Source organism: Solanum pennellii, chromosome 3 (assembly GCF_001406875.1).
Source record: "Solanum pennellii chromosome 3, SPENNV200".
NCBI lineage: Eukaryota > Viridiplantae > Streptophyta > Magnoliopsida > Solanales > Solanaceae > Solanum > Solanum pennellii.
This window is the reverse complement of record NC_028639.1, coordinates 49563538-49573154: the sequence shown is the minus strand read 5'-3', so window position 1 is coordinate 49573154 and position 9617 is coordinate 49563538. Positions and strand designations below refer to the sequence as shown.

The 9617-nt window shown below is 39.0% G+C and overlaps 1 protein-coding gene across 1 annotated transcript; it reads left to right on the top strand.

The window, feature by feature from the left end:
• Positions 1-7: 7 nt before the first annotated feature.
• LOC114076390 lies at positions 8-785 on the top strand. Its single transcript, XM_027915328.1, has one exon. The coding sequence runs from the start codon at positions 187-189 to the stop codon at positions 673-675; it is 489 nt and encodes a 162-aa protein (XP_027771129.1). The 5' UTR covers positions 8-186; the 3' UTR covers positions 676-785.
• The last annotated feature ends 8832 nt before the right edge of the window (positions 786-9617 follow it).

Genomic DNA, 9617 nt, shown 5'->3' with positions numbered 1-9617 from the left:
TTAGCGGAGTTTGCTTACAATAATAGTTATCATTCGAGCATTGAGATGGCACCATTTGAGGCTATGTATGGTAGGAGATGTCGATCTCCAATTGGCTGGTTTGATGCATTTTAGGTTAGACCATGGGGTACAGATTTGTTGAGGGAGTCCTTGGACAAGGTCAAGTTGATCCAAGATAGACTTCTCATGGCTCAGAGTAGGCAAAAGAGTTATGCAGATCGAAAGATTCGTGATTTAGAGTTTATGGTTGGAGAGAGGGTTTTATTGAAAGTTTCACCCATGAAGGGTGTGATGAGATTTGGAAAGAAGGGCAAGTTGAGTCCAAGGTATATTGGTCCTTTCGAGATTGTGGAGCGTATTGGTGAGGTGGCGTATCAGTTGGCTTTGCCACCTGGTTTGTCAAGTATCCATCCTGTATTTCATATTTCGATGCTAAAGAAGTATCATCAGGGTGGTGCTCATGTGATTCAATGGGATTCCGTGTTACTTGATCAGAATTTGACTTTTGAGGAGGAGCCGGTTACCATTTTGGATAGGCAAATTCGGAAGCTAAGGTCCAAGGAGATTGCTTCAGTAAAGATTGAATGGAAGCATCGTCTAGTGGAGGAGGCTACATGGGAGACAGAGGCAGACATGAGGAGTAAATATCCTCATCTTTTTGAGCGTTCAGGTTAGCTCTTTTCTTTTCCGTTCGAGGACGAACGTTTGTTTAAGTGGTAGGTAATGTAATGACCCGCTAGGTCGTTTTGAGAACTAGGACTATTTTGACTCCTTTTGAAAATTTAAAGGGGTATTTTTAAACTATTCGAAGACTAAGAGTATTTAGTTGATAAAAATTTTATTAAATAATTAATATAGATAATAGGTTAGTGGAGTTTCACGGTTAATAAACTCTTGTTTAGAAAATAAAAGGGGTGGAGGCAGAAACTTACGTAAGTAACGAATGAGAGGAGAAACAATTACCACTGCTAACGAAAACAAGGAACTTCTCATCCCTTTTCAATTCTACCAAAGGTATGTTGTCAGAGTAATTTGGTTTGTTGTTATTATTATATTATTACATGGATAGTTAATATCAAAGTGGGGAAAACAATTGGTATCTATTATGTTTTAAAAAAAACGGCAGTTTCTTTCTAAAAATTTTCTCGTTGTTTTGTATCAACCCCGGATGTATTTAATTCCATTAATGACCATCATTCTGATGGTGTACATTGATTTAAGGGTTGATTTTTTATCTTATTTTATCATTTTATTTCTTGTTATTATTATTCTAATTGATGGGGAAAAAATAAAGGGATTTGGAATTGAAAATTTTGGATGGCAGCACGTTATGGAGTTCTAGGTTATTATATTGGCAGGAGACAAAAGTGATTGTCAATCATTGGGCAATCATTGACATAATGGTTATAGTTTAATTTTTAGGAAAAATCGTGACATTTTAGACCGATAGTGTCTTGCGTGGTGTTGTTAATTGGTGGAGTTGATTCGTAGTTTATTTATTTATCAAATTAAGGTACTAGTTTTGATAGATTGAGATAGATAATTAATTATTAGATGTATAATATATGATCTAACATTGAATTTTAGGGTATTTATGAAAATAAGGTTAAATTCTTGGCTTGAAATTTGACAAATTGGCATATAAATTATACCAAGATTTGGGATTTGATTAGAGATATGAGTGAGTTTTGAGGTTTATGATGTACCTATAATAATTTGAATGTCCACAAACTCGCTCACCTACGAATATTGCATCATTGGTAGATCGTGAGCATTCCGAAACTTTGCGAAAAGGGAAGGAACTATCTTGAAGATTCGTGGCACGAGGTTCGGCTCTTAAGGTATGTTAAGACTTTTAGACTTGTTGAAGGACGTTTTCCTAATTAAAGATAAAAAAAATGAAAAAGACAAAGGGGTAAGGGCGAAAGATGGGGGTCTCGTATCATTGGTGTGACGGGCATTGGTACGAGTACCGGTGTTATAAAAAGGAAATTTACTACTATAGAATGTGGATTGTAATTTGAGAATGCCAAAGCATATGGTCATTAGGTGATATATTATTGACTTGAAATCCTTGTGTGATTGTGTTTTCTTTATTACACCCGTATAGTTGTGATAATCGAGGTGGTTATGTAGTATGTTGATATTTGACTGATTTAGGTGCATCATCATCCCCTTTATTGATATAATATTGTGTACATGCATTGACATGAGATTGAGTATAAGTTGGGCACGTGGAGATCGTCCGTGCTGGGGATGGTGAGATGTTAAGATTGTAATTTGGGCACGTGGACACCGTCCGTGCAAAACTTGTTTGATATTATGATAGTGCGTTGAGATCGTCCGCACAGACACGGGGAGATCGTCCGCGTCGGTATATGGACCTCGCGAGTCCCCCATTGGTCATGAGCTCTCGATGTATTTCCGAGGAGTATCATGTATATACGGTTGAGTGAGTACTGGGTATTCTGAGACAATTCATTACAGGGTATCATATTGCATTGCATTTCATCACATCATTCAGTTTGATGATTATGTGTTTTGTTTGGTGTTTGGAAAGTACTTGATGTTTGATTACCTTTATTGATGAAACTTAAATAGTGAGTGTAATTTATATATATACTTATATAATTTAAGAATTTATTTTATTTTTTTTTCATATAAACTCCCGTCACTACTTCTTCGTTGTCGGTCAATGAGACAAACTAGGTACACGTGGTTTCGTACTCATACTACACTTGTTGCACTCCTTGTGGTGCAGATTCGATTCCTAGTAGGAGCACATCTCGTGGAGCAAATTGAGTCCGAGCGTGAAGTTCTTGGAGTTGTGGTGAGCTGCTTGGCTGTTCTGTGGCCCACACCTCCCTCTATCTTTTATTTATTCTGTTATAGTATTCAGAAAGGATATCCCTTATGTTAGATTTGTCATTTAGTTTCAGACTTGCATCGGATTTTAGAAGCTCTTGTACTTACGACACCAATTCTTGGGTAATATTTTTTTTAGTTTTCCGCATTTCGTACTTATAAGAAACTCAATGTTGGAGATTCTTGCTAAGTGTTAGTCTTTTTACTCATTTGTTGGTTTAGTTGGGTTAATATGTTGGGTTGGCTTACCTATTGGTTTGGAACATAGGTGTCATCACGACTTGCAAATTTGGGTCGTGACAGTAGTATTGCTTATGGTTGTTGATAATTATTGATGAACTTGTGAACTCATTTAAAAAGTGAGAAATCCTATGACTATTATGTGAATTGAGGTGTTGTTGGAAGACTAATTTCCCCTATCCTTACTCATTTTTATGTATGAATAGTCTAGGATTATGCTGATGTTGTGTTGTTTGAATGTCTAGTTCTCATGAAAATACCATGACTAATGAGGTGAAAGATACTCACCCTAAAATGATGATTCTAAGGTGAAAGGTAGTTCTCACCTAAATGAATCTATGAGCTATTTAAGGAGTTGTATTGAATGAAGGGTAAAGTATGCCTTCATACATTTAGATACAATTCCATACTAATTATGTATAATTGGGAAGAAATGCTTAGTACTGAGTGGATATGGACAATGAGGAAAAGGCCCCTCCGCTAATGCAATAGGTTGGGTCATCTATAGTAAACTCATGAGATGGAAGCTCCTGCGCTAATGCAATAGGTTAGATTTCTAGTAGCAATCTTTCTATCCCATAACTATGTGCCAAACATAAGACTTATCTAGTAGATCAGCTTAGAAGCTAAATATGATTAGTTCTACCTTCGGCAAGTAAGAACGCCTTCTTTTGGTGGGGTTATATGACACCGGATTCCATGTAAGCTCACATGATCTATGTCGGTTATGGATAACATTCCCTAATAATAATAATAATAAGATAATGAGTATGATAGCAATTATAATATGACTTCTTAATGGGTTTACTTGGTAGTGTAGAAAATATCCATATTTAGCAAAATAATTATAGGAACAAAATAGACTAATTATGTTAGTAATATATTCTGTACAACCATTTTCCTTATCTGGTTCCGTATTTCTTTCCATCTTACCTGTATAAATGTAATAGTATCTTCACAAGAGCAATACACAGAAAATTAACCAAAAACTATTCTCTTTATTTACGTATTTCTAACATGGTATCAGAGCCGTAAGGTCGATCTTCGACGGTTTTTCGTACTCATCATCTACCGGGATCTACCGAAATGGAAGACCCATCGGAAAACCCATCGGAAAATCCAAACCAGCTTATTTCTATGGAACATATGCAACAACTGTTTCAAATGTTCCAAACACTCAACAAAAATTCAACCAACATCGAACCAGGGACTTCACAAACAGTGCGAGTCGCGGAAAAATTGAACTTCACCAATTACACCAAATGGTGTAAACTGATGCAGATAGCAATTGGTGGCCGGGGAAGACTCAATCACATCATCGTCAACCCCATTTCACCAGACGATCCAGAATACCAGCAATGGGCTCAAAAAGATTCGATGGTCATTTCATGGATCATCGAGAATATTGACGGAGATCTCGTGAATCAGTTCTTGGACTACAAAACTGCCCGAGATTTATGGAAAGGCATCGAAACTCTACTCAGTAGCGGCAGAGATGAATTGCAGATCTATGATCTGAACACAAAGGCAACCTCTATGAAACAAGGGATAGACACGATAGAGGTGTATTTCAGCAAATTAAATACCCTCTGGAAAGAAATCGATAGACGAATGCCGAACCCAATGAAATGCGCAGAAGACATCACACTGTTCAACTCATTTATACAACGACAAAGGCTGTACCAGTTTCTGGCTGGTGTGAATGATTCACTTGACAAAGAAAAGCGAGACATCCTGAATTTAGATCCCCTTCCAACCATTGATGCCGCATATGCCACCATCAGACGAGAAATTGCTCGTCGTGGCATAATGACCGGCAACTCATCACTGGAACGAGGTCCCTCAGAGATCGGAAGTGGTCTTGTCACTCAACGCCGGTCAGATTCTTCATTTAGCCGGTCAGATTCATCATTCCGGCGAGAGGACAAAACTCACCTCAAATGCAGCCACTGCGGAGGAACCAAACACACCAAGGAAGGATGTTTTAAGCTCATCGGCTACCCGGAATGGTGGGAGGACCTGAGACAGCGTAAAGCCGCCACCAAGGTAACAAAGACCGGCGGCAAGGCTAACGCCGCCATCGGAGAAGGAGAACCGACCAGCGAGGCTTCGTCAACCACTGTCACCAACAGGCGAGCAGGTACCAGCGAGGCTTCGTCGACCAGCGTTACCGACAGGAGAACAGGTATGAGTGGCAAAGATGGGTTCACCAAAATTTCCGGTGAACCATGGATGGAGACAGAGGAAGCGACGGGAAGGAGAAGAGAGAAAATTCTAGAGGAGCCGTCCTCTAGAAATGAAAGTGAGGGAAAACAAGAGGCCCTAAAAAAATCTGACCCTTTAGCCCTTGAGCCCAAAAAATCAGAAGCCCAATTATATAAAAAACCCAAGGAAAAACAAAGTGTGGGTCTCATGTGCAATAAGTCCAATTGGATTTTTGACTGTGGGGCCACGGACACTATGTCATACGATCCAACCGATTTTCTCTCCTCCACATCAACTACCCGTACTAAGATTCAAACTGCAAATGGGGAGTTTATTCCAATTACTCAAGCCGGAGATGTGGATATTACATCAGAAATCCATTTAAAAAATTGTCTTTTAATTCCAAGTCTTACCCACAAACTTTTATCTGTCAGTCAATTAACCAAGGAACTAAACTGTACAATTCTAATGACTTCCTCTGATTGTATTGTACAGGATGCTCAGACGGGGCGGATCATTGGTCGTGGTATTGAAAGAGGAGGTCTATACTATGTGAACGAGGTGACTCAACAGGGTAACGCTTTGCTTGCTCAAGGGTCGCCGGAATATCAGATCTGGATGTGGCACCGACGGCTAGGTCATCCGTCTTTAAGTTATCTTAAACGATTATTTCCCTCTTTTAAGGACATTGATTTTGTTTTGGACTGTGAAGCATGTGTACTTGCAAAAAGTCATAAACATTCTTATTCTCCCAGTTCAACTCATGTTTCTAAGCCATTTACCCTAATTCATTCTGATGTCTGGGGTCCTGCACCTGAATTTGCCTTTTATAAATATTCCTATTTTGTTTTGTTTGTGGATGATTGCACCCGTATGAGTTGGGTTTATTTTCTAAAAAATAAATCTGAAGTATATGATGTGTTTATAAATTTCTACAACATGATCTGTACCCAATTTGCTGCCCAACCTCAAATTCTTCGATCTGATAACGGAGGAGAATACATAAACTTAGATATGAAACAGTTCATTTCTGATCATGGCCTCATTCACCAGACTACCTGTCCGGACACTCCTCAACAAAACGGGATAGCTGAACGGAAAAACCGAACCCTTCTTGAGATTACTAGAGCCATTATGTTAGAATCCCATGTCCCTGTCCATTTTTGGCCAGAGGCCATTGCCACAGCCACATATCTAACCAACCGACTACCTACCAAACCTCTTGCATACCAAACTCCTCTTGACACTCTTTCTTCCCATGTGTCCATCCCTTCCTATCATTCTCTACCTCCACGGGTGTTCGGATGTGTTGTCTATGTTCATCTCCCAAAAAGAATCAGAAATAAACTTGAACCACGAGCCATCAAATGTGTTTTTATTGGGTATGGGGTTACTCAAAAAGGGTACCGATGCTATGATCCCATTCAAAACAAAATCTACACCAGCCTTGACTGCGAGTTTTTTGAACACTCCTATTACTATACCCAGCCTGGTCCTCAGGGGGAGACTACGAATGATGACCTTAGCTGGTTAATATATCCAGAAATGATGGACCTTGATCCTCCAACGCAAGTAAGCAATACCACCGACGTCAACTCTGAAACATCTGTATCAGCTCCCTCTCCTCAAACCACTCCAATGACAACCACTGAGCACCCTGAGTCAACATCAGTTGAGGTAAATTCTGAATTGTGTACTGTTCCTACTGACTCTGTGTCTAGTGATAATTGTCAAAACAGATATGAGCTTCCTCACAGAAGCACGAGAGGTGTTCCTCCCAAAAGGTATGACCCGGAATATGAAGATCAACGGTCCAGATACCCCATAGAAAGAATCAGCAATGAAAACTTGTCCAACACAGCTGTTGCCTTCACTACCTCCCTGTACTCAACAAACATTCCCAGAACCGTGGAAGAAGCTTTTGAAGATGAGAAGTGGAGACAAGCCATGGAAAATGAATATGTTGCCTTGGAAAAGAATCACACATGGGAAAAATGTATTCTACCCAAAGGGAAGAAGAAGGTAGGGTGTAGATGGGTATTCTCCATTAAGCACCGGGCAGATGGAACCATTGAAAGGTACAAGGCAAGATTGGTGGCCAAGGGTTACACTCAGACCTTTGGGATCGACTATTCAGAGACTTTTTCCCCAGTAGCCAAGATAGACACAATACGGGTATTGTTCTCTGTAGCAGCAAACAAAGATTGGCCCTTGTATCAGTTCGATGTTAAAAATGCCTTCCTCCATGGAAGCATTGAAGAAGAAGTCTATATGGAACCCCCTCCAGGATATTCTCATGACTTTAAAGATGGAGAAGGATGTAAATTGAAGAAAGCCCTGTATGGCTTAAAGCAGTCTCCAAGAGCTTGGTTTGGAAGGTTCACTAAGGCTATGAAGAAATTTGGGTACAGACAGAGTAATTCTGATCATACTTTATTCATAAAAGGGGCAAATCAGAAAATCACCTGTCTAATTATATATGTAGATGATATGATCATCACCGGAAATGATGAAGAAGAAATTGTTACCTTAAAGGGGAAGTTGTTTCAGGAATTTGAGATGAAAGATCTAGGAAACTTAAAGTACTTTCTTGGTATAGAAGTCTTAAGATCCACGCAAGGGATCTTTATTCACCAACGAAAGTATATTCTTGATCTTTTAACTGAAACAGGAATGTTAGGGAGTAAACCGGCTGACACTCCAATTATAGCAAATCATGGTCTTCAGGTCATAGAAGGGGCAAAGGCAACTGACAAAGAACAATATCAGAAGATTGTTGGGAAACTCATTTATCTAGCCCACACAAGACCAGATATTGCATATGCAGTGGGGATAGTGAGTAGATTCATGCATCTACCCCAAATACATCACATGACAGCAGTAATGAGGATTCTGAGATATCTAAAGGGTACAAGCAGCACCGGGATCTACTTCGGGAAAAATGATAGCCTCGATATAACTGCCTACACCGATGCAGATTGGGCCGGAGACCGAGATGAAAGGAAATCCACTTCTGGATACTTCACCTTGGTAGGAGGGAATCTGGTCACTTGGAGAAGCAAGAAGCAAAAGGTTGTAGCCCTGTCAAGTGCGGAAGCTGAATTCAGAGGAATTGTGAAAGGAATAACTGAAATCCTATGGATTAGGAAACTGCTAAATGAACTCGGTTTTCCTCAGAAAACAGCCTGCAAGTTATTTTGCGACAACAAAGCAGCAATAAGTATTTCTGGAAATCCTGTCCAACATGACAGAACAAAACATGTTGAGGTTGATCGACACTTCATCAAAGACAAGTTAGAAGACAAGGTTATCAAACTTCCATTTGTTCGATCAAAAGATCAATTGGCAGACATCCTAACCAAGGCTGTTAGTACTGAAGCTTTCAGCAATGTCTTGCGCAAGTTGAGCATTGGAAATCCGAGTGCACAACTTGAGGGGGAGGGTAGAAAATATCCATATTTAGCAAAATAATTATAGGAACAAAATAGACTAATTATGTTAGTAATATATTCTGTACAACCATTTTCCTTATCTGGTTCCGTATTTCTTTCCATCTTACCTGTATAAATGTAATAGTATCTTCACAAGAGCAATACACAGAAAATTAACCAAAAACTATTCTCTTTATTTACGTATTTTTAACAGGTAGGAGTGAGGGTATCCGACTTCACTTTAACATTGCACAAGGAGGACTTATTAGGATGTTGTAGAATGATTTCCTTATGGTATGATAAGATATGAATAGATGACTTTCGTGATGTTTATTTCATGTACTTTTACAATTCCTCAATCATGATTATGGGGTGAGGTAAGCTTGAAGATTATGGTAATAAATATGTGGTTTCAAGGAATACTTAGTGAGATTGGTATTAAGGGATGCTAATCATACATTGCCCAAGTGTTCTTAGAGGTTGTTAATGAATTAATATTATTATGTTATGGGTGTATTGTGACTATAACTTGTCTTTTATGTTTGCAAATGCTTATTGACTTGAACTGGATAAATGCATACTTCAACTAAAAATGTCCTATTTAGCATGTTTAAATGTTTTATTGCATGTTTCCATACTTAGTACATATTTGTGCTAATCCCTTCTTTTCTACATATTATCACTAAACAAACTGGTAAATTGTGACAGATTTTTTGATAATTTGTGACGGTTTCTGACCGCGACAAAAAAAATTGCAGCGGTTTTTAAAAATTTTACAATTACTGTTGCCACGAGCATAATTGTGGCGTTTTAATGAAACCTCTACGACGAATGCCACAAAATGGATTGTGAATGCGTGTGGGGGGGGGGGGGGGG